The sequence below is a fragment of the Bemisia tabaci genome, chromosome 2, assembly GCF_918797505.1.
Source record: "Bemisia tabaci chromosome 2, PGI_BMITA_v3".
In the NCBI taxonomy this organism is placed as follows: Eukaryota; Metazoa; Arthropoda; class Insecta; order Hemiptera; family Aleyrodidae; genus Bemisia; species Bemisia tabaci.
The window spans coordinates 64542406-64569827 of record NC_092794.1 but is presented as its reverse complement, the minus strand read 5'-3'; the positions used below and the strand labels follow the sequence as shown (position 1 = coordinate 64569827).

The following is a 27422-nucleotide window of genomic DNA, read 5'->3' as shown; positions in this document are numbered from 1 at the left end:
GACGTCATCTCAGACAAACAGCAGTAAGCCCACATTCTCTTCAAGAGAGCTGTGTACCTACTACTGTTTCGCCAATTTCTAAAAACTTATGCTTTGTTTGTCCGAAACGTACCACGCAAGTACTTACCCTACATGAAATACATGCATTTATCGTCGAAAATAAAATTCCTCAATTTTGATGAATCCGAACAATTTGTAAGCGTCTTTTAAATTTTCATGGACAATTTTACAAAGGATGAGGGATTCGTTTGATAAAATTTCTACTCGGAAGCTACCAGGTCAGTTTTCCCAAAATCCTCATTTGAACTACATTTTCAAATTCGGGACTACAATTTCTGGCTCCGTTAAGAAACAACGCATGTACCATTAGTTTCCCTAACCACGTAAATATTTTTACGGACGAGCCAGAAATAATAGTTCCTAATCTCAAAATCTAGTTCATTTTTGCACTCACTGTTCTCCTTGGTAACACGGCAGACAGCAGACCTGACCATCCAGTCTGACGCCGACTGTGAGTTTTGATCCTCAGGTGTCGAGCCTCTCATCTGGATCAGTCTATTTCAAAAGGGAACAAGTACATTTTTGCATGAGCCTTGGCTTGCATAAAAGGACATGCTAACTAGGTCTCATCGAGGAATAGATCTGCTCCCTTTTGAAACCAACCGATTCATTTAGTCCTAACACACATCTATCGTGATTGTCCGGCCGGCCATCAAAAGGCTCCTGCTGAATACAATTACTCACGCCTGACCCCCTCCCATTTTCACAATCCATGTTACGGTCTTTTGGGCCCCAGCGCGGAAGTTCATCAAGGTTGCCCAAAGGTACCTCTAAAAACCGCATTTCCTATGCGAAACTGTATAAATTCGGGTTATCGGTGTCCTTCATTTGGCAGCACGGGGGTAACGCAGCTGCCAAATGAGAGTGGTAACTCCCTGATATCAATGGAGGTCCAGGGAAATTGCTTTCCGTATCGTGACAGCGCGGAAGTTCAGGAGCAACAACAAAAGCAGGCAGTGCTTTCGCGTGAGTCAACTGGACGCTTTTATGAAAAACGAAGTATATCCATTGTGACTTGAGCCCTGTCATGCATGTATTCTCATGGATTTCAGGGCTCATGCCAGAATGGATAGAGTTATTTTTGATTCATATGCGTCCAACTGATCTACTCGGTTGTCCAACTGGTGTGAAAAATGATCAGGTAGATAACTGATGATGATAACTGCGTCGTGCCGGTCATCAAATACGTAACGCTCTGCTTTTAAAAAATAAGCGTAAACTAGCAGCCAGGATTTTTTTTTTTTTTTTTTTTTTTTTTTATCTTGAACCTAGCTGAATTTCTCTGGCAGCAAGAAGAAGAGGCCTTAGGTTGAGCAAAAAAGTAGCTCAAATTAAGTAGCAACATTCATGATTCAAGAGAAAATATTTATTTTCACAACGAATATCATTGGAGTTACGGCACACAAGGGATCAAGTCAATTGGAGAGGTCGGACATGAATTTTTTCACTAAAGCTGCAAATTTTGATGTTTATTTCGTAACATTTTAAATTTTCAGGTGTGCTCTCAGAAGAAAATTTTACGAGGAAACCAATGAAACCACTTTTAGAACCTCTAAGCTTTGTATAAACAGAGTTATAAGTTTTCAAAGTTTCCAAATTTTTTCCGACCTCTCCTATCGACTCGATCCACTGAGCGGCAGTTGTTTCCGAAAGAATAGGCAAACGAGCCTTCCACAGGTATATTGTACTCGCGTTAGTCACTCATATCCTGTTGTTACGCGATGTTCCTGTTCAAATTCGCAAACTCCCTTCCGGGCCACTGATGCGCAACTCTGCCGTACGAGGGAAAAAAACCGTATGAACCTCCAGAAGTTGTCAAATTTTTCTTGATAAAACACTAATTTTCAGAGAAATCTGTGAATATTTCTCATCCATTTTTTCAGAGAGTTTCATCCGCAACCAGATGTAAATAATCTGACAATTTTTAGAAGAAGTATTCATAACTCTTGTCAAAAACAATTTATTGGAGAAAATTTGTCGACTCTCAAATGTTCATACGGCGTTTTACCCAGCACGGCATAACTGACAGTGGGTCCGAGTTTTAGACTGCGCTATTAAAGCGTATTCTTTCATCGATTATTTACGCCGTAAAAACTAATGACCTGATCACCAGGAGGCTACTTTGGAACAAGCAAATATGCACATTCGTTAAGGCGCACATTGTAAGAAAATATAACCAAATTATTATATTCAGCTGGGAATTAGAAGATAAAGTAACACAAACTTTCGATAAATTGGACTACTTTTGCAATTAGGAACTGCGATTAGCCCATCCGTAAAGATATTTATGTGCATAGGGAAATTAATGGAACATACGTTGTTTCTAAACTAAGCTAGATATTGTAGTTCCTAATTGCAAAATGTGATCCATCTTTCCGTAAGTCCTCTTTCAGTTTTTATCAAATGCCCTGGTTAAAAAACTCCGAACTCGTAAAAACTAGGCTATATCTGGTTAACCTATGGTTCCGGTTGATTTAACCAAAACTTATGTTGATGAACCAAATCGTTTTACGCCACATTCCCTCGTCTGAAAAACGATAGGGACAATATAGACCGCACGTAGCAGAAAGGAACATCAGCTACATCTGCCAAATTAACTGGGTAATTCAATGTTTTACAGAAAAACGTTTGTTCGAATTCCTTTGAAAATTTTAAGGAATTTGCTTCGTTATGCAGAAAATTCTTTGAAATTTGCACAAAAATCTGCAGAACCGTTTTCGTGTAAAAAATGAATTGCCCAATTATATTTGGCAATAGCTAATGTAGCTTGGTTCCTTTCTGCTTAACGCGGTCCATATATGACCTGGACTGCATTTTGCAATTTGGAACTATAAATTCTGGCTCTACTGGAAAAACACTTATGTGCATAGGGAAACTAATGGCACATACGTTTTTTTAAACCGGGCCAGAATTTATAGTTCCAAATTGTAAAATGCAGTCCACCTCATCAAAAGACGACGTTCTTATTTTCCGGACCAACAGTAATTTGAGGCTCTGCCCGTTTCTAGCGTTGACTGATTTTATGCTGCTATGAAACTAACTTCCATGTTTGATCACCCAACGGTTTACTATCAAGGGTTCAACAATGTTGAAAGCAGTTATCCGAGGAGCTGACCTCCAGCAGATCCTGCTAATCTGCGCAAGCGCGGTTCGATTCCTGGAGTTTCGCTGGCTCCCTTGCAAATGAAGAGAAAGTCCATTGACTGTACTCGGAAAAAGTATGAATGAAATGAGTAATATGCTAAATAGCCCGCTGCCTATTCAGCTTCAATAAGTGCGCTTGCTCTGAAAAGACCGACGTAAATATTAAAAGTCACCTGTCACCAGGATTGTGTAAGCGATTCCGGTTGGAATCTTTGGGAAAGAAGTATATGGCGAGGATTATAAGCATACGCCCTGTGTCTGTGAAATCCACAAGGAAAAAAAAGTTACGGACTATATAGATATACCGTCCGTTCCGGGCTCAGAAGCAGAAAGTTCCGGGTGCTGGAGCCGTAGCTTCGATTTCTCGGGGTGCTACGCCTGGAACTTCCGGACTCTGAGCCCGAAACGCGGACGGTATGTCTCTATAGCTCGTAAGCACGACTTATGCGGCCGGGGTTTTTTTTTCAGTGGACGTTTTGTGATTTGAAGTTAGGTTCCCACGACAAATGTTGAAGATTTTTCTACCTTAAACATAATTTAAGCTCTGTCAAAAGAATCTCCGAAGGTTTTCGATAACTTATTTTCCATGACGGAGAGCAGGGGAGGAAGGAGTGGTATAACTTTGAATACCTTTAAAACATTGGATCAATGAAAGTAAGCAAGTTAATGAATGGATAAGCCTTTAAGTGTACGCATGACGAATACATACGATAACATATAGTAGCACGTAATGTATATTATACAGCTGCCGAAGGGAATGCATCAACTTCGGCGCAAGTGCCATGTTCTGGTATTGAGTCAAATTGAAGGGGACTTTCCCGCTTCTATAGCTATTGTCGACGCTTTTACCTTCAAGTCTTCAAGTTCAAACCACACTCTAAAAGAGGAATAAGTGAATGAGGATTCAGAACCGCATTAGCAGATTCTTTTTCTCAAAATCTGTATTAATACATAAAAAGGGCTTCATTCGCCCACTCAATCTCTTAAATAATTTATAGAGTCAGAATAATTTTGATTCTCTGAGATATTTTGAGAAATTGTGCAAGACTCTAATTTTAGATACATCTAAAAAATGCATACATCCGCTAAAAATGAAACTCACTCTGATTGTTTGTGGCTTTTTTTGTTGCAGGTGGCGCGGAAGTGTTTATAAACTCGTTTGGCGAGAGTTATTATGTTTTCTTCTCTTGTATTACGTAGTCAACCTAACCTACCGATTTGTTCTCACCACCGACCAACAGATGTAAGACCGGTATATTGACATCCTTATTTTTCCACATTCATATGTTTATCCCTAAACCCGCACTGAATAGGAGTTTCAAATTTGAATTCATCAGTTCTTAAAATTTTGTTTCTCATGCTTACTTATAGTTAGTAATGAATGATCGTAACTCGTATCAGCCGAATTGGCCAAAGGTTATCGATCAAAGTCAGGAACTTCAATCAAAGTCTATAAAACTGGAGAGTAAATGGCAGTTGTATTGTCAGGGACTGGTAAACGAAATACGAAACGAGGAGTAAAACGATTGAGTAAGGAATGAAGGGCCGAAATTGTATTTCTTGTAGAATATTACATATTTAGGACTAAATTATTTAATGAAGTTTTTCACCATCATACTTTGTATCTGGGTAGGTGACATTTTTTAGAGTTTGCAGGAAACTTTTGAATAGTTCCCTCTCTGCACTGAAAATATTGACGAAGCTCTCCGCCGTTTTGGAAGCCACTCTGATTTCAGATACCTTGGGTCAACGTGCAAAAAATTTTATGTTTCATTATCTAAACTGACGAGGAGGAGTTTTGGCTCACAGAGCAGAGCAAGTATGTGTGAGGAATTGATAGTAATTAGTTTCATCGTGAGCAGTTTTATTCTTGCCTGAACCTCTGGCAATCAACAGGGTGCATAACATACGGGAGACGAATGGAGAATTGTGTCACACCTCTTGGCCATCTGACAAACATTATTTTTCAATCGAAAGTCTCGTTAATTGGTATTCAATGTTTGCGATTCCCGTGCTGCTGAACTTTCGCTAAACACTCAAAATTTAGGTTAATTCTTAACTTTTATTTCTGTTATGACTGGGCGACAATTATCGTGATTTAAGCGCTTTTTCGAATCATGCGTTTGGCTGTAATGCACATCGTCAACCATGGAATAGGATTCACGATAGGTTGTTTGGGCGTAAAACTGATCTGTTGCGTGACGTTTTGTGTGTTAACAGAGTTTTCAAAAAATGGATAGCATATTTCGCAGAAAGTGGGGCCAAAGTGCCCATGTCATTCGTCCTAGGTTTTTATGTCACTTTGGTCGTCAGAAGGTGGTGGGAGCAGTACCGTCTCCTGCCTTGGCCAGACACCTTAGCCCTCTTTGTCAGTGCTGCTATTCCTGGAGTCGTAAGTTTCATTTTTATAATTTTTATCCGATTTTAAGTTTTTTAATTTTTCTCATTTTGGTTCATTTTTGACCGCATCATCTTTACCGTAACGACATGCAACGTGACATGTAATGACATGGCATGTTTATTGAACACATTCGAAGGATGCGACTATTTTGACGCAAGGGAGTTGTTTTTGCATAACCAGTCGAAATGAAGGTGGCCAGCGTTCCTTGCCATGAGACAGATTTCGACTCTCATTTTCCTGAAAGTAAAAAACGTAACAAGATTTCAATGCTGCAAAATTTCCATTGGGTTAACACTTGTCAGTAGGAAATTAATGTGCGTGTCTAGTAGAAAATCTCACTGGTTCTCCTCAAACCGCACGCAAAAATCAACGCAATTTTGGACAAAAGTTCCGCAGTCCTTTAATTGAATTGTTTGAGTTATTTGAACAACGTTGGAATGGAGTTACGTTATTTTACCCAGGAAATGACAAATTGAGCAACGAAGTAAGGTTTGCCTACATTTCAGCGATTATATATGCGAACGGGACAACTCAAGTTTCAGCGCAAACGGGTGGTGAAAAAAGACTTTAACGAGGGAGTAGGAAAGATTCAGCCTTTTGCGGATAATGCAGCCCTCCCATAAATCCTTAACGGCGCAAAACCAGCAATCAGAAAGCTATTTTTAATATTAATTTGTGCACTTTTGAATCATTTGCATGCAACGTTTGCCATTTATTTTGATTTTAATAGCTTCTTGAAGCCTTAAATGGCTAAGCCAGTCAGAAGTAAACCCTCCAGTGGCCATACTCTTCCTTTAAATGTACTCTAATTTTCCTTGTCCGCACAACCAAATGTAAGAGCGCGTCACTCTACACTTCGCCATACTGCCGTGCTAAGGAAAAACGCCGTATGAGCATTCGGCGTTGCCAAATTGCCTTTCGATAAAGTCTTAATTTTGAGAAAGCCATTATGGATATTTGTCCCTAGCAATTTTCAGGAACTTTAGGTTGAAATTGCGATCTAAAACTTACCTGAAAAATTGGAAGAAAATATTACCAATTTTCCTCCGAAATCGAGATTTTCTAAAAGAAATTTGGCAACGCTCGGAGGCTCATACGGCATTTCTCCATTAGTACGGCAGTATACTTCACCCAAAGTATGCTCAATGATTTATTCTTAGCTTCATGCTTCAGCGTCTTTGTTGCGCTTGAAGCAGGCCCGGTTTACCCAAACGAATTGAGACAAAACAATTTTTTTTCTCTGCTCGATAAGAGACATATTGAGCACGCGTATTTGTAAACCGACGGGCGAGATAGAGCTTAAACATCCGCATCTTTGCAATGAATTAGGGCCACGAGCCAAGGTCGCGAAGGAGCTGAAACCGCATTTGACGGACAACCGAGAGGTTTGATAATCGTGCGACAGAGCCACGCAAAATTTGCGAAGAATGTTAATCCCCCTCCCCCCCCTCGCTCTGTCACAAATAACGCTCCCATAAATTATTTCCGAGAAACGACACAAACCCGTTCCCGTGTCGCAGGGTGCTGATTTGACCCGGTCAACTCTCAAGACGTCATTTTTCATCGTTTCCCGAACGAGGGAACGTAACTCTCAAGGTGGCAGAATTCCATGAAAAATAAAATCTTGAAATTCACGTGAAATATTTCATGAAATTTCAGAAATTTATGAAAGATATTGAAAACACCGGTTCCTTTTCATGCTTCGCAAAATTTAAAAATTGTGACTTTCTTCTATTTTTGTGTGTTTGAGTGCGGGTTGCATACTCTAACCCCTGAAAAATATGAAATATTTCACAGCCGCACACGTAAAATGCATGAAATATTTCACTGAAATTTCCAATCTTTCATTTCTTTCTTACGTTTCATGCCACCCTGGTAACTCCATTCCGAGGCTGCAGCATCGATTCAAACAATTCGATTTTTTCAAGAATGTACGTGTGCAATTTTCGTCAAAAATTGTTGGATTTTTGCTTGAGATTAGCGGTAAAATCAATGAAATTTTCAGCTGGGAATTCTCAAGATTCTCTGAGTGTAAATTCAAGTTGCGAGGGGAAATTTGGCAACATTGAAATTTAGTTACATTCTTTCGTGAGAAGAGGGATGCATTTCTAGTGTTCCGAACCCACAGGCGCCATTGCGCCGAATGCTCTTAAAAAAATCGGATATGGCCCCCTAAAAAATAAAGACCCTGGCCAAACGTGACCCCTAATTGGATCGCATTTAGCAAAAAGGAGCCAGCGCGATTACAGTGTCGTTAAAATTTTGCTTCATAATTATCTAAAAATTGCCCAGAACAGCAAATGGTTTCTGCCTCCCACCAAAAAATTCTTAATTTTAAAGGAAAGCAAGCGTGTAAAGTCTAATACTGTACATATATTGAGTATTTTTAAAAGAAAAGAAGAAGTTGCACGATTTTCAAAACACTGTAATCGCGCTGGTTTCTTTTTGCTAAATGCGATCCAATTAATTGTCGTAATCCTATTAGACCACTTGACACGGTAAAAAATGGAGCATAACAGCGCACAAATATGTTTTCTCATCAAAATTTCACGCGAACCACGATGCATGGCGATGCGTGAATGATCGTTTATCGATACTTCCCCATTTGAAGTTGTGGTAAAGAATCAACTATTTAGGTGTTCGTTGCGAACACCCTGTTTATCGATCCTTTTGCATAGGTTTCAATAGCAGATCAATCGATTTATCGCTAAGCACTCCACGCCACTGTTGAATACTTTGACTAATGTCAAAATCACCTAATGAGTCAGATATTAACGTCCGTATTTTAGTTATTTATAAATTTAATTCAATTATGAACAGCGTCCCGCCGTCTGTAGAACGACTAAGTGTCAGTCGATTAACACATTTTCTACGGTACTTTTCGATTACTATGCTAGGAGAAAATTTGCTATAATTACCACCTTATTAGTGTACCCGCTCTGATTATTATTACAAATTCCATGTACACTTATAGTGTGTATACATATCATAATATTCGCGCGATTGTTCCACAAGATTAAAGGAAAAATTTCTCCCAATCGTAATTGCTTTTCTACTGTTGCATGGTCGTAATGTGTTGACAAGAATTTTTTGCAAAAAGAAATGCAAATACGAATCAATTAATGAAAAAGTAGACAATGAACACGAACACGAACAATGTGGAATAACAATGTGGAATTAAATAAAGTTTCTTACCGCATGGATTTAATTCCACAGCTCCAGGGTTGGAGGCTTTATTGTGACAAAACTTTCCTTCAAATTTTTATCCGATAATCTCGAAGTGATTTTCCGTTTAAGAAGAGCCATCTGGTTAAATTAGCCAGTTAAAAACAATAGATCAGCGTAATTTGTCTTAAATTCTGATGGTAAATTTCGAGGAAGAACTTAATGGAAAAGTTACTTAAGAATATGAAAGCTATTTTCCGTGACTCGAGCGTTTCTTTTTATCTCACATCATCATCCGCTATTCATTTTTCTCCGACAAGAATTTTGCATTTAAGACTCTAACACGTTATGTCTAATACGACTCTCATAAAGTTGAAGTAATCATTTGTTATTAAGGCTCTAAGTAGTGATAATCCGTGAGCACTTAGAAATTGACTTTTAGTCAGGTGAGCTTTAGTACTTTTTAAATGTTGCATTTTTGAAAAGTAGAGAATGAACTTATAATTGGATTACATGTTACCATAAGGACCCACTATCTCTGGCTCTCCCATAAAAGCACATTTCTGCATAGGGAAACCAATGGCATGTATGTTGTTTCTAAAATGGGCTAAAAGTAGTGGTTCCTTATTGTGAAATGTAATCCAATTTGTTCACAGAAAATCCGAATTTTTTTTCTTAGATATTGACCCCTCGAAAATGATTTCAAATTTGTATATTTGAACTCCTATTCAACCGCATAGCGCTAGGGAGCCAACATAAAATCCGAAAATACCCTTTTCGATATCGATCGCGTGTTGCTTTTCCCATGATTCATAGTCAATGCAGCTGTGCATTGCAAATGGTTGCACCGATCATGGATTGCGGCGGAGACAACGCACGTACCATCGGAAACACAGCTGCAACGAGAGGGATGTTTTTTAAAACGCCATTTTGGTTTTGTCGGGGGTATGCGGATGAATCAGAGCTCAAAATATGCAAAATTCAGCACGTGCACTGGAAAAAAAAACACATTGGATCTAGAGTCCAGACTCTTAAAAACATTGACAAAAAAAAGGACTCTTGATTCAATCAGATTTAAGCTTACATCAAGAACCAAGCCTCTTAATTTGAGCGGATTTCCTTTTGAAAGCTTAAATCTGATTGAATCAAGAGTCCTTTTTCTTGTCAATGTTTTCAAGAGTCTGGCCTCTAGATCCAATGTGTTTTTTACCCCAGTGTGTCTCGAAGTTTAATATCGGCCAGAAACTCTGGGAAAATTCCTGTGTAGTGCATAAGTGCACTTCCACAATGCACCCTCAACGTTTTAAAAAATGCAACCATGAAAATTGCTGATCAAGCTCATTTATAATTTTCAGACTCTGTAAATATTTGTTTTTTTTTTTCCAGGACGAACGCGGTCGCTTGATGCGTCGTAACATAGTGAGATACGCTGTTTTGGCGTACGTCATTACGCTTAAACACGTGAGTGTGCGCGTGAAAAAAAGATTTCCTACGCTTCAACACATAGTCGACGCAGGTGAGATCTCATCACGCTTAATACTTTCTCAAATTTTTCAAGCTATTTTATGTCTAACGAAGTTTCCCATTTGCTGAATTCAGGCTCCAATGATTTGACTCTGCAGGCTCCTTTTTCATTTTTGAGATTCTTACTCGTGGAGATTTGAAGGCAAATAAATTGGCGAAGTATGCCAATGTGACCAATTTTTTCTTTCTTTTCCACTCATTTTTCTTTTTCCTTTTTTTCCTTTTCGATTTCTGTTTTTTAAAAACTTTTTCAAGCGTTCAGAAAACCTTTAATTCCTATAGATAGACGAAGGAGTTTCCTAAAACGCGTAGATATTTTTGAAGCAGTAAAAATGCTTTAATTGAAAATAAGTTGTGCGTTTACCTCTTCGACTCAGGTACAATTTATTTGTTTTATTTTTCAGCTCTTTTATCTTTCTGAAAATCGTTTCATTCGAGTTGAAGTTCTATTGAATTTCGTGAAATGGGTGATTTTCATTCTCTCTTAGTTTGGTTCAACTTTCATTCTTTACTTGAATTTGAGTGATTAAATACCTAAAACACAGTATTTGGCAGAGGAAAACAGACCAGGATTGATTGAGTAATCTAACTCCCTCATCAGATTGTAATTATTGATTAACGTTTTTGGGGAAAAGCTCACACAAGTAATTTATATAGTGCTATATTGCATTTCTATAGTGCTGTATATATTTACAAAGATAAACATTACGGATCTAGATTTTTCAAAATTTTGCCTGGCGATTTATTTTGATCTTTTATTTTCCATTCCAAAAGCCTCCGCAAGGAGTGCTTAAATGGATGTATATTTTTTTTTTTTTTTATTTTTTTATTTTTGTTAGTCATCCAAGAGAGATAAATATTTGCCGGGAAACCAAGAGCATTGAACAAAGGCCCCATTAGCATTTACCTAGCCATTATAAAAGCAATTTTTGAGGGAAATCAGGATAATCTAGACTTATCGCATTGAGCCATGCAAACTTGCATTTTATCGTTGATGTAATGCAAGCAGATTTACTCATAAATGACGGAATAATTAACAAGAAACGTCATCACTGTTAAAAGACATAGAAATCTAATAATTTACCTTATCTCACCTCCTCCCCGAACAATTAGCTAGCCCTCCTTCTCCTTCCAAGCAATATATCCCCGGCCTAGGTCCGTGTATAGATGACGCATGTGGAAAGAATAACGCTTTTCCTCAAGCCAATTTTTCATCCGTCAGTGTTTATTTATTTTTGAAATATTTCCGTGGCCCGATGCAGTCTGCGAAAGCGGCGTTGCCAAGCGAAAATATCTCTCGGATAACGCATCGATTTATTGGGGAAAGCGGGAAATTTTCTTGCAGTTCGACCATCTTCCACAAGTGCATGCGTCACGGATAATCTGCGGGAGTGCCAAATTTATGTGGAAAATGAAATAAAACGATGTGACATCGGACACAAACGCCGATGTGTTTTAAATTTTATGGGAGTCTTTCTGAGAAGGGCAACTCTGGTGATCCAATGAGCTGTAGCGAGAAAAGAGGCGTCAAAAATCACGATGATATCCACCTCTCTCCCCCCCCCCCTCTTTTTGCTGTCAAACGCGTTCATAAATATTTGCAAGCGTGGACTCATGATCAATTTTTTCCTGATCATTTTGTTTCCGGATGCATGATGTCCGATGGTGTCATTTTCTTATCGACATCAAAGATTAAAGAGTACATTGATTGAATTCTAATGAGTTTACCTATATCCAATGTATGTTACTGTTTCCGCCAGACGTGACAGTACGCACGGACAAAATCTCTACCCCCTCTTTCTGCTCTAAAAAAATAAATAGCCTTACAGAAAAATATACCTATCCTCCCTGGCATAAAGAAGAGTTTTTTGAGCCATGAGGTGACCAACCAGAGACTCGAGATGCAACCAGTGCCCTTTCTGCACTCAGAGCTTCAGTTTCTTTAATTTAAAGATGTTTTTTCTGTGCAGGAATCCGGAAAGACAAACAAACTAACATTAATTTGGCATCAATGAAAAGAAGCAGTTTTTATTTGAATCAAAAACCCTCTTTTGAATGTCTACAAACAATTATTTATAAAAAAATACATGAAGAAAAAACCAGTCATATGTAGAGGAAAAAGAACTGCAGAGAACATTTTAACATGACCTACTTTTATGCTCTTACTTCTGTTTAATTGGTAGATGGGACCTGAATTGCCGTTTTTCGGAATATAATGATTTTAACGCTCACCTCCTCACCCCCTTTTAGCGAGCGCAAAATATAGTGAAGAACAAATCGGCGCACAGTGGATAGAGTCGGTCAGAAAGGTCGGACATGAAATTTTTGACTTAAACTGAAAATTTTGAAGTTTATTTCGTCACATTTCAAACTTTCAGGAGTCCCTCTAGAAGAATATTTCACGAGGAAGCCAGTGAAACCACTTTTAGAACCTCAAAGTTTTGTATTAACGGAATTTTAAGCGTTTTAAAGTTTCCGAACTTTGTCCGACCTCTCCTATTGACTCGATCCAGTGTGCGGCGGTGTAAGCCCGCAACCACGTATCTCGTTTGCGTTGTTTGAAAATCTCCGCTCCTCTTTTATTTTTTTAAAGGACATCATTCCTAGAAGTTTCCGCAGAGTTTTCTTTGCACAGAGAAGAAAAAGTCACAGGAGTTTTTAAGAATTGCCGTTGAGTAGCTTTCCATTCCAAAAATAAAGTATGACAGGATTTCTGTCACGTCGCAAACCGAGATACAGGGTTGCGGACTTACACCGTCGAAATGCCTAATATTTTACCAGAACCAGAGAGTGCTCTTCCTTGATGTAAAGATATCAAAACTATCCCATCGGTAGATACTAGGAACAAAGAGATCTTCCACTGGAAATCATTTTCGCGATCGGTTTACCCCGCAGAAATATGAATTATGCTTGTAACGCGAGGATACAGCCTTCATCGAGGACAAGCAGAAAATATGACTGGCCCTCGATGACGTAAACTGGCAGTCTATATATTTCCGCGGATCTCAAATCCATGGCCTCCTTATATTAATACACGACTTCATTGCATTACATTATCCCTGTAATTTAATCTCCCAATTTAATTTCCCGGGCCACAAAGTGACTGCTTAAAAAATCATTGCGTTACGGAAAACTATTTGTATACTTCTCACTCGCGGAAACGAAGAACCTGTGCCTGTATCTCAAAAATTTCAATTTAGACAAAATATAATTTTGAAAAACCGTCATCGTTTTTCCCTGTGCTTACGACGATGCCGGTTTTCCGTTTACATTCGCACTGCATTAGCGTATTAAATCTAACAGACCTTCACTATACAGGAAGATTTAAACGGCGAAACTTCCAAACCACATATCTCGTTTGTGGTATTTTGAAATCCCCGCCCCCATATTATTTTTTTGAAGGCGAACAAAACAACATCATTCCTCGAAGTTTTCATAGAATTTTCTTAGCTCAAAGACGAAAAATCACGTCCGTCTTGCAGAATGACGTCGAGTAGTTTTCCATTTAAAAAAGAAGTATGACAGGAACTCTCCAATGTCGAAAACCGAGATGCGTGGTTTCGGAATTCTACCGTCGATACAGCTATTTCTATCAGTAGCATTGAAAGACGTTATGTCGTGTTTGGATCAAGCTCGACGTAACCGAGACATGCTCCAATGGAGAATCCCCTTTGTGACGTCATGCTCGAAACCATGTATAATCAGCGCAACTCGCGTTTGTTTTTTGCGCGAAAAAAAGGGAAAGAAAAAAAACCCTCAGCGATTGCGTGTGTTTTAAGCGTTTTCACACGTTCATCCATGTTTATCCCGAGACACCGGTCATTGCCAGGTCACTAAGCAGCTGGCGTTGTGTGTTTCGCGTTCAGGCTCGGGTCTCAGGTGCTGGTCAAGCGCCACCCTCGCACACAGCGATTTCCCATCTATTTTGATCGTTCGGTCAATTAGCCTACGCCCTGATTCAACTCATGCCAGATTGCTTCTCTAAAATCTTTAATTTATATTCTTATCATTTTGAAAAAAGACGTTGTAAATATATTTTTTTTTGCATAAGAGCGTGTGTTCATCGTAATTTAACAATTGCCGTGGACATTTAATTCTTGTATGGATAGAGAAAATTTTCCGGGCGAAAGAGGGAGAGTTCTCCTATTGCAATCAACGACATCAGTAAATTTACTTGATTCGAACTTTTCAACAGTTATGTATCTACTACTTTCAATAAGGGTGGAAGAATCATGGGACCGAGAAAGAAAGCCTCACCTCCCTCAAACAAAATCTACATGACCCCTCCCATGAAATGTAAGAGATTTTGCTAAGTAAGTGGGACATTCTTTTCACCTCTGAAACTTTCATTCGATCGATTAATTTCCACGAAAAGCTAAAAATTGTACCTTAGACGACCTCGATTCTCAAAATGTTCCGCGAGAGGCCCCCGCATCGTTCTCTTAGGCAAGGAAAATCCCTTAAGCCTCCCTTTTGGAATCAGGGGTACTCACAAATCCCACTTGACAGAGTGGTTCTTAGTTTACCCCAAAAAGTTCCTAGTTTCACCATGATGAGGAACATATCTCTAGCACTATATTTCTTGCGTCTCGCTCTGCGGGCTGATTCTTGACATTGGTAGACAAAACGATAGACGAAGATGACAAAGAGGATATGGAGGAATCCTATTGGTGGAAGCGAGTGGTTGCAATGGACAAAGGAGGTAGATAATAGACTAACTAACGGCAACCCACGAGAGACCCTATTGTTGGTCTATCATTTTCTCTCTTGGTCTGTAAGAACCACCCATTTCAACCAATAGGACAGCTCCATACGCCTTATGTCTTCTTTGTCCATCGCTTTGTCTACCAATTTCAACAACCAGTCGGCTGTCTAGTGCTCCGTTTCAAGGGAATCCGACAGCAGCGGATAGACGGGTCTGATGATCCTGATCCGGCGGAACGGAGGAGACGGAATGGTCGGCTCGCGCCCGGAACCAATCCACAAATCGGATTCGTCGCAGCGCGCCATCCGATTCCGAGTCGCGCTTGCATCGACCGACCACCGACCAGAGCGGCATCGGCGGATCCAGCAATTTGGCAACACCGGATTTCCTCCATTTAAACCTATGGAAATATATCGATTCTTGGAGGAGCCAGGTGCTCCGACAAGAATCGATTTTTTGCATAGGTTTAAATGAAGGTATCCGGTGTTGCCTAATTGCTGGATCCGCCTCTGCAGAGCGCGGCGCTGCGGGTTGCCGCGGTCGCGGTCGAGGCTGACCTATGGCGGCTCGATTGTTGAATCGATATCGAAAGCTTGATCGATAAAAAGCATTGTGAAGATAGGGATCTGTCGATGAGGATCATTCGATATCGATTCGATAATCGACCCGAATTCCTCGCACGCCGGTTTCGGGCCTGCCGCAAGGTCGTAGCCGTGAGCCGAGTCTCAATTCCAAGCTCGGACCCCAACTTTGCGGTGCATCGCCGAGACAAACGCGGTCACGTATAAGGACTGTCGAGAAATTAGTCAGTTGCGCTGGTCCCAGAATCGTGATTCGGTGCTTGAGTCTTGTAGATCAGCTAGAAATAATACGATTTGTCCAAACAGCAACTCTCTACGTTCAATTTTAATTAAGATATCGCGTTTTAAAAATTTGATCTATGATGTCATCCACCGCGATAGTGACACCCTGGGTTTCCTCCACCTTGCTTTCATCAATCAGGGAGACATACATTTGCACTGGTTACTGAACTTGAAACTCGGATGAAAGCAAGGTGGAGTAGAAACGAAGGGTGTCACTACCGCGGTGGATGAAGTCATTAACCGAAATTTTCAAAGTGCGATTTGTTTCATCTCGGTTGGGGTTGATTCGTGAATTTCAGATCCGATGCTGGGAGAGTATCGATAAAATTCTGGACTCATGGAGACCCAAAATGTTACCGAGCAGACTGCATGCATGCGTCCAGTTATCAAACGTTTATCCCGGTTTCAGAATAGGGTGCGCCGTCATTATTCTCGAATATCAAAATGTGATACTCGCTCCTTACTAAATCGTTATTACAAATGATACCGTGCCTTTTTTCCTCTGTCGAAAAATTTTAGTAATGAATTTTACTTTAAAGAGAAATATTGCAGAGTCACGGAAATTCTCGTTTCCGAAAGTTCTATTTTTCGGAGAAGTAAAAACCTACCGCGCCAACTGCACCGGGAACACATTTCTTTCGATTTTTGGCCACTCCCTTATCATATTTGATGTTAAAATGTTGAACACAAATATCTATCTGTGTTCAAAATTTCAACAAATAATAAAGTTTGCAGATTATTTTTTTACGTTCAGAGGTAAGCACCAGGGCCGCTTCTACCTCTCTCTCACTCGAGGACGTTCAAGGGCTCCTAATTTTTTTTTTTATTTATTGACAAATTTTTGTTTTCGGAACAAAAGTGTAGCCGATGTAGAGAATCTCGCTTGGTTATTTCGTCAACGTGGCAACAGCGCCTGTAATAATTATTATAAGTACTTGCTCCGATGATTCAATGTCAAGGTTAGTTTTCCCAGCACCGCCAAACGGTGGCTCCGTGAATTATCCATTTTCACGCTTGTATCGTTTTTGTAGATACTTATTGATCATCTCTCAAGCACCGATCACCTCCTTACTGTTGCCATGTTCTTGAATTATACTGATCTTTTTATTCTTTGAGCAGGCTGGATACATAAAATTGTTTGACACCTCACTCGGAAAACGAGAGGCAATATATTTCAAAGACCTCGCACTGACAATCTAACAATACGCGGTGTAATCCCGTGTGGCAAAAGTTAATTTCGGAGGTAAACGTCACTTTCCGCCAAATGATGATTGATGTGCAACTTGTTGAGTATTACACTCGGCGAATGATGATCGATGAATATCGGGATAAGTTCTTCGCGAGGATAGCTTTTGGCAAAATAGTAGTCCCGCATCGCAAAATGCAGCCTATTAGCGGATACCACTAATGTCGCTCGTGGGAGCTCGTTTTGCCTACTTTCTCAAATGAAGGCGAATCCGTTCAGACGAAGCATCTTCAGAAGGAGAGAGATCAAATTCTCGTCTAATGAAGATGCTTGAATTTTTCCCGTGAGGAACTAAGCAAGTAAAATTCAGTGTCTCCTGTAGATTACTACCTTTTAGGTCCCACGTTTCGTCCCTCGCGGAACAGTAACAAAACTGCTTGGCGGATCTTGATGTATTAAACAAAAATAATGTCTAAATTGTCAAAATAATCAAGGATTTTTGCTGTCAACTGCGTAAAGTTTATTCGATACCCATGATTCCTCTTAACTTCATTTCCTTCCATATTTAATCGCAAAACATAGAAGTTTTCATGACATTTTTATTCTTCGAAAACAGATATTCATTTTTTAATCAAATGTTAAGTACTAACGAATCAGAGAATGGGAAGGAAACGGAGTGCTAAACTGTCCAGCATTGTAGTTATTAGTGTTTTTTCCCCTGTTAAAATTACTCCATGGAGTTGCGAAAAATCCTAACTTTTCGGTGATACCCTCAAAACACCTCATTTTTGCAGGGAGGGGAATCTTCTGCTATCCCTCTATACCTTGAATTGGGCGAATCCCATTGAGATATGTTTGCCCCGTTACAAAATAGTTTTGTGAGTCTGCCATAACCCAGCATACATGTTATTGAAAAATATGAGCTGAGACACTTGTATCTTCGAATTCTCAGGGCGGAACCAATAAAAGTTCACTCGCAAACCGCATGATGTATGCCTCATCACGTCTCGCTCTTTTCGTGTCTCATTGCATAACGCCTTGAAGTAATTAACCTGAAACCAATGCAAAGTGTTACCGTTGTTTTCTTCTTTTTTTACGCCGATATCGTCAAATTAATGTCTACCAGCAACTGCTGCGGTTAATCTTTACGCGCTTAGATACCCGCCAACCGCACTCGTTCCAAAAATCATCTTGTATTTACCTCCCAGAGATTTTCGCCGAAATGTCCTCCTACGTAGTTAAAGTACGCAGCCGTAGTCAAAGTTGTGATTTTCTTTGAGCAATGCGGTGAAAAATTAGAAAAATTGCGTGGACTGAACTGATAAACAATTACAAGATGAAGCATTGCAAGCTCAGTCAAAGCGAAGAGTTTCTAACTTACATACTTGTTTCTCTTACATGAAGAAAAATCAGAATAATCATTTATGCAAAAGTCACTTTCGAAAAGTATTTTTTTATGATTAAGGGAAAATTTTATTGTCGTCAGGGCCGGATTAAGGGGGTGGCCACATGGGCCGCGGCCCATGGCGGCAAATCTAGGAGGCGGAAAATTTTGCAATTTTTTTAAATGTAGGTATAAAAAAAAATCGGATTTAGAAAAAAATTACAAACAAAATCTCTCATTTCCTGAGAGTATAGTAATTTCTAATTTTGTCGTCTTTCGGTGATACAAGAGACAGCACCTTTAATTAATCGAGTTAAGAGAGAGACCAAACACGCAATTTGGCCAGGAACGGCGCGACTGAGAGAGAAATGATGACGAGGACTTGAGATGAAAAGGAGAAGCCCTCGGCGCGGCGGTCGGCATGTAACACATATTAGCGCCTACATTCCTACAAGACTGCACGAATACTTCACGCATTGCATCAAATACAGTGCGGTCATTGCGGTCAGCGTGAAACGGATAGCGCCTACAAGAATGCATGAATACTTCACGCATTGCGTCAAAAACAGTGCGTTCAGCAGCGTCGTCGCGTGAAACTCATAGCGCCTACAAGACTGCGTGAATACTTCACGCATTGCGTCCAAACACAGTGCGTTCAGCAGCGGTCGTCGGCAGAAGTTAAAATCATTAAACCACATTTACGTTTGTTCTTTCATAATTTTTTCGTTCATTTCTTATGAATGGAAGGCCTTGTCGACGCAGAGATAGGTTTACGAAACTTAACGTTCGCGCAAAGTTCGGTGAATTTTTGCTAGTAGTGTTGACAGGGCTTTCCCAAAAAATGTCTCCAACACGAGTAAACGCGTCTTATGCACCCCACACCCGCCGGCACGTTCACTCGATGGTTTTTATTGATGTTTCAAAACGAATGAGAAGGGGGCGGCAAAATACAAGCGGCCCATGGGCGGCAAGTAGGTAAATCCGGCCCTGATTGTCGTAATGACAAAAGACCAGCATTAAAATTATTGGTCAGAACAAGTATTGATTAATATTTTATATGAAATCATCATCACTGATGGAGTGATTTTAACCATACGATGGTGAAACTGCAGAGATCTCCCGTTATACTTTATTTTCTATATAAAACCGAGTCGAACATCATTTTTTTTAAAAAAAATTTTAGTGATTTTTCTTCTCCGTATAAAGAATATTCTTTGAAATTCACGCCATGATATTAGTTTGGTCTCCTTCTAAAAAATAAAATAGTATAAAATAAAATACCGCAACCGAGATACGCATTTTTATAGTTTCACCGTCGAATTGCTTTTTTCTAGTTTTTACTTATCACAAAAAGGAAGTATTTATTGTTTAATCAATAAAATTTCAATCATAGAAAAATGACTCACGAAAAGCTTACTGGGCGACAAATATTGTGTCCATGCTAACTTCATATGAGTTACCGTCAATAATCCTCTGCTGAGACGCCTGATCAAGAGCTGTTAAAATTCTGTGAGTTACTCGTGTTGAAGAAGTTGGTCGTTCAAAGACGCGACGCCCTCGCTGACCTGTGCGTATGGGCATTGGCTTCATTTCGTCTCCCTGCCACGAATTTCAATTTCTCTTCACACCTTGCTCACAAATTCGTAACGCTGTTGCTCACTTTTGCCCAAAAAATGCGAAAAAACCATAGCTTCATCTACGACCATGAATAAATAAATTTTAAAAAAATGAAACAACGTATACGGTGCGTCGAAGAGTCACTATATCGTCACATTCCGGCCAAAGTATCACAAACGCCATGCGATGTTGAAAAAATTCCGCTGCATTTCATTTTTTTACAGAGAAATTGTTGGTTGAATCTGGTAGAAAAATTCACTGAATTTTATCGACAGCACAAAGAAAATTCATAGAAATTTTCAAACAGATTCAACCAACAATTTCTCCGTAAAAAAACTAAATTGGCGGCGGAAATTCCGAAACGTTGCATGGTGCTTGCGATACTTTGGCTGGAAGTTGACAATATTGAGCTTAACAGCTCAAGCATGTAGTTATCAAGCTTCAAACACGCCAAGATTGGAGTTTTCGAGAGAGACTCAAATTCAGCTCAAAAACTGAGAATTTGTGGAAGTTGAAACGTCGTTCGATTAATGCATGAGATGGCTTTTTTTTAAAAAGTTGTATTATTTTATGCAGCCTTTATGCATTTTATTACTAACGTAATACCTCATAGTATTAAATACAGCATGAATAAATTAGGCGTGTCGACTTCACCAAGAAAAAAAAGTCGGATTTTTTCGGTTTGAAGTTTTGAAGTTTTGAACCCTATCGTGTCAACCAAACTATGCCCAGCGTATCGCCTGACGCGCCGAAGTTCTGCACAAACACACAAGTCGCACAGTTGGTGCGTGCTTCGCACGTGGTCAAGCGTCCTTCGTTGCCATAATTCATGGGAAATTCAGTCTGCTCGATCGATAGATCATGTCAAAGCTGAGATCGTGTGTCCGGCCTGGCATTAGTGTCGCATGTCGCTATTCCGTAGAGAAAATAGACTTTCTCGGAGGTTGGCTCGAAGCGATGTTGTCAAACTGCCAACAATCCATGATATTGTTTTTCTTTCCACAAAAATGCATCCCCGAAATGGTTGAGGAATGATAAAACGTGCCAAAATCGCTGAAACTATGCAAAAAATCCGCGCAAATCAGGTTTGGTTATCAGCAATTGCAACCGACGTACAGTGGATCGAGTAAATAGGAGCGATCGGACAAAATTTGGAAACTTTAAATGCTCATAACTCCATTCGTACAAAATTTTGGGGTTCCAACAGTGGTTTTATTGATTTCCTCGAGCAATTTTCTTCCAGTAGCTCACTATAAAATTTAACATAACCATCATTTGCAGTTTTAGTCAAAAATTTCATGTCCGACCCCTCTAATTGACTCGATCCACCGTGCGACGACTCAATCGCTTCTAAGGATACTCTCCATTACAGCGTTTAGGAGGTTATTTCGTTTTTCAGTTCCTTTGTTACAGAATTCCTGAGTCTCTATAGGTTCTACACTATACGTCCCTATACGGGCGTATCTCAATTTGCACGTGAGCTCTGTGCCCCGTAGAACTTTAAGCTTTCCAGGGCTCATGTGGAACAGTGGCGTGGCGTGGCGTGCTTTTCGATCTATCGATATTTCTCTATTTGAAACTGTGGTAAATTATCGATTATCAAGGTGTTCGCTGCGAACACCCTGATTATCGATATTTTTCCATAGGTTTAAATGGCAGATAAATCAATATATCGCTAAGCACGCCACGCCACTGATGTGGAAAAATAGAGGCCCTCACGTCCAAGTAGCAATGCCTACAGCCAAAATTTACTTAGGTATCCGCACTGTGCCGCTGCAGGAGGCATATGTTAGCCTTATATTTTCTCTCACGGCGACGGGGACACATGAAACCTGAAACCTGCAACCTGAAACCCATCCACGATGAAAAGTGACAACGTCGGGCGCTCCACACGTCCCGCAACGATTTAATCAGTAAAGTAACAGACGGTGCTCGGTAGCAGTAGCTGCCACCAGGACGCCACGTAGCCCAGTAGCCGGTTTCCCGCTCCCCAGATCAGTTTGTCGTGGGAGTCAGCTGATTGGTTATTGACGGATGATCGATCTGCCAGGAACATAGAGGCCAACTGGTGCGAGGAAAAATATTCGGATTTGGCACGTGGAAAGATCGATTTCAAAAGTGCATCGTGCTCAGGAAGTCGTAATGAACACCGGTGCCGAATCCCTTGTCACCCCGTGCCGGGTCCTTTCACTAAACAATTAATTTTTTTTTTTTTTTTTTTCCATTACGAGAGAACAATTGAGGTGTCGCAGCCACCTAGTCAAATCAGGCATTTCCTCAAATGTCTGAGGCAGAAAGTAAAATTTTAACGGCTCACGAAATTTTGTAAATTAAAGACAAAAGCTCACCAGTTTTTAAAAATTTTCAAAAATGACTCATCAAATCTACGGAATCCCTTTATTCTATCCTCTTCAAATTCTTCCCTTAAATTAAATATTAAAATTTTCAAAATTCTGTGGTTTAAGACATGCTGCAAAGTCCAGATAAAATGATGTTCGTCCAAGAGCTGAAAACTGGTTAAAATACTATTGTATTATGTTTATTTTTACACAGATTTCTTTCTCGCGTAATCAATGAATTATTTTGTATAAAATTAGCAAAGAAAAAAACCAGGATTTCATTTAAAAAAAAAAAGAATTAATTATTTGCCTAGGCATTTGAGAAGATGCTTAAATTGACTAAATGCCTGCGACGGAGGTTTTTGACTGAAACAATGTATTGCCTCATTCGAGAGTACCTAATGAACTGAGCTCGCGCAATTTTTTTGTAATTCTCTTTTGGTAAAGGAAATTATAGAAAAATGAAAGTGAAAAAATGTACTGCGTCTATTTAGTGCCCTATTGTGCTCACTTCACTCAGTAGCTTCCACTTAAACATTAAAGTCATTAAATTTCAAACACCTGCAAATTCTCCGAATCGTATAAAAGATTCTGGAAATCTCGTAGCGTTCAGAAAATTTCCTAAAATTTTCTCACGAATCGACAGTCGTTCTCCTATGAAAAATTTAAATTGTCAAATGAAATTTGGCAACAGTGGAAGTCACTTGGTTCCCTTTCGAGAAACACTGCCCAGTTCTGGTCCCTCAAGGTTGGTGGTGGCCCCGCGTCGTCAGTAAAGCTGATTTTTTTTCCCGGGTGGGGCGCGCTTTCCTGCTCCGTTATGACGTCAAGCTGCGCTTTTCCGAAAGGGAAATACCCGCACGCGACAACCTTTATTCCCCGTATTCTAATGAGACATCAATTATTCAGACAGACTCCGTCAACTTAGTTCAATCAACTTGCGTGTGAAGAGAGACCAGTGAATTCTTCGAGTTTTTCTTCCTCTATGCAGTGCACTTAGGGAAAAAAGTGACTTGAATTTTTCTCATCATCTAACTCTCAGTTGCAAAGTTATCGTTCTCGCAAGAAGTTGAAGTTTAAAATTACTCTCAACTGCCTCATTATACAATAGCATTAACAAATTTCATAGCACTCTCTATATACACAGAGACAAGTGGAAAAGAAGGAGTAAAAAACAGTGTAGCGTTGCGAGAATTTATCTTTTATCGAGAATACGATCGATAACAATAAAAGTAATTGCCAGTGAACATTAAGCTATCCATACGTCTAAGTATATTGTCATTTTCAAGTATTCGTTACAAGAAAAGAATGCTGTGCATCAAAAAAGTAAACGGTGAAAACGAAGGGACGATTATGAGAAAATAAGGTAACCTTTAACAAAAGCGATTGCGAAAAAAAATTAGATATCCCGTTTAAAAGTCAACTTGTTTTTTTTTACGCTCTGTTTCATATATTCGACTTACTTTTTCTCCTCTTCCTTATGATATTTCGGCAGCCATGTTGCCAGATTAAAAACTATGATTATACTGCGATACTGTCGTATGATTGAAGACTGACATGATGCTTTACGGATGTTGTACCGACCATTTGCGAAGCGTGAATCAACGACCATCGATATGTTCTCATTGCTTCGCTGAGGAAAAATCGATTATCAAGGTGTTCGTTGGGAACACACTGGTAATCGATTCTTATACGTAGGTTTGCTTGGCAGATGGATCGATTCATCGCCAAGCAAAACTCGCTACTGCACCGAAAATGGAGCGCGCTGGGCAGATCGCGATGAAGTGTGGCGCTAAGCGGATTATTGCGCGATTTCTCTGGCCTGTGTCCCTCCGTCTTTAGTTCTTTACTTGGCTGTCATTAAAAAGTGAAATGTCGAACAGTGCGTCCGCGAGCGAACAAGCAGGATACCTAGAGCTAAGATTTTTTCACTTAGGTTTAGCTCAACCGTTCGGCAGAGTTCGTATCAGTCCAAGTCCATTCCACTGATTCTCATTAACGTACGGCGGGCGTCATTGGCGGATTCAGCAAATTGGCAACATTGTCTTTTCTCCATTTAAACCTATAGAAAATCGATTTTTGGTGGGGTCAGGTGCTCCGACAAAAATTGATTATTTAGCATAGGTTTAATTGAAGGAAATCCGGTGTTGCCAGAATGCTGGATCTGCTGGTCACAGAATCATATTTTGATGTTTGATTCTTGTAGATTAGCTAAAAATAATAGGATTTGTTCAAACCGCAACTTTCTGCGTTCAATACTAACCGAGTTATCGCCCTTTGAGAAGGCGGGTTTTAACGTCATCCACCGCGGTAGTGACACCCTTGGTTTCTTCCATACCTTGCTTTCATCCGAGTTTCACGTTGAGTAATCAGTGAAAATGTGTGTCTCGCTGATTGATAAAAGCAATAGGTGGAAGAAACCAAGGGTGTCACTACCGTGGTGGATGACGTCAAAAACCCGAATTTTCAAAGGGCGATAACTCGGTTAATATTGAACGCAGGAAGTCGCTGTTTGGACGGATCTTGTTATTTTTAGCTAATCTACAAGAATCAAGCATCAAAACACGATTCTGTGACTAGCGCAACTGGCCCATTATGTATCACAAATATATTTGGCCATAGATTTGTCAATTTTTTGACAACTGCGACTGTGGCCAGTTGGGGTTACAGTCTCCAGCGCCGAGCCGGATCCTGGATGAAACGCTGAAAGCTGAAAGCTGAAAGGCCCGGCGTTTAACGTCAGGACCGCGTCAATGGTGATGACTCGCGGCGGCGCTGCTCGTCGCGGCTAGGCTGTCGATTTTCAATAGGTTACCCTTGATTCATAGCAGATCATGCGCGGGAAAACATACGCGATCTATCGATGCAGTCAATTTACATTCCGATTGTTTGCGCACCGTCCCGTCGGCTAATTGGACGTATTCCTGCCAAACGGCAGTATGTGCGTTATGACGTGGGCCCTGTTATGCATGTATTCTTATGGGTCTCAGGGCTCATGTCTATATGCACGTAGTTCGTTTGGCAGAAATACGTCCTATTAATGGGCTCAAGTTCGATTCGATCGAGTCGCTCGCACATCGCACATGCCCGCGACGCATCCGGAACAGTGAACCTCCTTTTTCGAGGTCAAAAGGCGGCAACTTTTCGAGCTCATTCTCCTCTGCCAAACCGCAGCTCAGCTCAACTCCTACTCGGCAATGTCAAATTGTCTAATGTCTTTTAAGCGGAATTATCTCCAGAACGATTTTTTTTTTTTTTTTTTTTTTTTTTTTATATTTATTTTTTTTTTAATATATATAATGTGACTGGATCCGTGAAAAGGGACTGAAAACTTGCTAAGGGTATTTGAAACTTTCGATTGTGGTGATTTCGAGTTTAGCTGCTCATTTTTTGTGTGCATGTCAGGATTCTTAAGTTAAATTTAATCTAAAACCAGGATTTAATAAAAAAAAAAATAAAATAAAGGAGGATCCAAGGAGGGGGATGCGTAGGGGGTGCACGCCCTACTATTTGCCGGAAAAAGAGGAAGAAGAGGAGAAGAAACGAAGGAAGGAAGGAAGAAGGAGGGAACAAAAGAAGTAAGAGGGAAGAAACAAGAAGGAAAGACGTTCAAATTTGGTAATCATTCATGACGAATTTACTCAACCTGCATATTAGATTCTTTAAAATTTCGAAAATTTTCCTAGGGAAGCCCCTCAGACCCCATTTGCATCCTCCTTTCGAAGTGTCTGGATCAGGTTTTATCTTGGAACCTCAGGACGTTGTAAATCCCTCACTTTTCGAATTTTCAGGGTATAACTTGCGACACAATTTCAAGTTTTTCTTACTCTCTGCAGTGGTATCGACTACTCTAATTTGAATTTTTGGAAAACAAGACCCCCTTTTATAGATGTGATCACAAATGACCTTAATAACATTTCTAACTAATAATAAAAGGTTGGAATGATATTGAAAGGCAGAACCAAAAATTTCTGGATTCGACCCATCGTAATTGAATTTAAGTTTATACATTAACGGTTCAGAAAAGGGTAATTCTTCGGTGTCCTGTCCGGTGACATTAGATCCATGCATCATCGCACTCAGAGGCTGATCCAGCAATTTGGCAACACCGGATTTCCTCCATTTAAACCTGTGTTAAATATCGATTCTTGTCGGAGCACTGGTGACCCTCTAAGAATCGATATATTTTCATATGTTTAAATGGAGGAAAACCAACGTTGCCAATTTGCTAGATCCGTCAATGATCGTACTAATTACTTTGTCCACCCACCGTCATTGCCGGGGAAGCTGATAATCATACGATTTACAATCAACGACGCAAGAAGCCTGCTGCGCTCGCAAATTTCAAATTGACCTCTTTATGGCTCTCATATAGTTTTATGACTCTACCAGTCTTGTTGACGTTGCCAAATGAATGCAAACGGGCTATTTTTGATTAGAGGATCGATTTAAATTCAAAGATAAAACAGTAAAAAGTCACGCTTTTTATGGTTGCTCGCTTTTGCAACAACCGTGACACCAATACAAGCTGTATTAACGACTATATCTTTTGTTGTTCGCAAGACTCGGTAGAAATAAAAAAAGAAAAAAACTGTTGTCTGCAAAAACTGCATTACCGTTCGAAACTAGGGAAAATCCAGTTCTATAAATCGCAGCAGGTGTCCAGCATTTAAGTATGGAATGGTGAGTGATGTGATTGATGTAATTTATATCGATAACCATCAATTAATACAGAAAACCGAGTATACCGTATACTTGATATTTTGACCCTTTTTCAGTATTTCCTCTTTCCTAGTGGACTAATTACTCTTTCAAACAAATTATGGGTGTAGATCCGGATTCAGTTGACTCTTTTGACATGAATCGCTGTTTTTAGGCCAGGCAGGTGGATGAAACACGTTGAATTTGATATTGAGTTTCTTTCTGTCTGTGGTTGGAACCATACAATGTATCGAATGGGGTAGCTGCCGAGTTAGCTCCGAAATTTCCATTTTATATATCACGCTACGACCGCATTTATACATATTATGCGCT

The 27422-nt window shown here is 39.8% G+C and overlaps 1 protein-coding gene across 3 annotated transcripts in view; it reads left to right on the top strand.

The window, feature by feature from the left end:
• Positions 1 to 27422, top strand: part of Best2 (bestrophin 2) — a 131829-nt gene that overhangs the window by 64454 nt on the left and 39953 nt on the right. For all 3 annotated transcript variants that reach the window (XM_072296066.1, XM_019055136.2, XM_019055135.2), the window contains exons 2-4: positions 4337 to 4447; positions 5425 to 5596; positions 10157 to 10286. In XM_072296066.1, the coding sequence (XP_072152167.1) occupies positions 5477 to 5596; positions 10157 to 10286 (250 nt within the window). In that variant the 5' untranslated portion in view covers positions 4337 to 4447; positions 5425 to 5476. The remainder of the gene's footprint in view (positions 1 to 4336; positions 4448 to 5424; positions 5597 to 10156; positions 10287 to 27422) is intronic.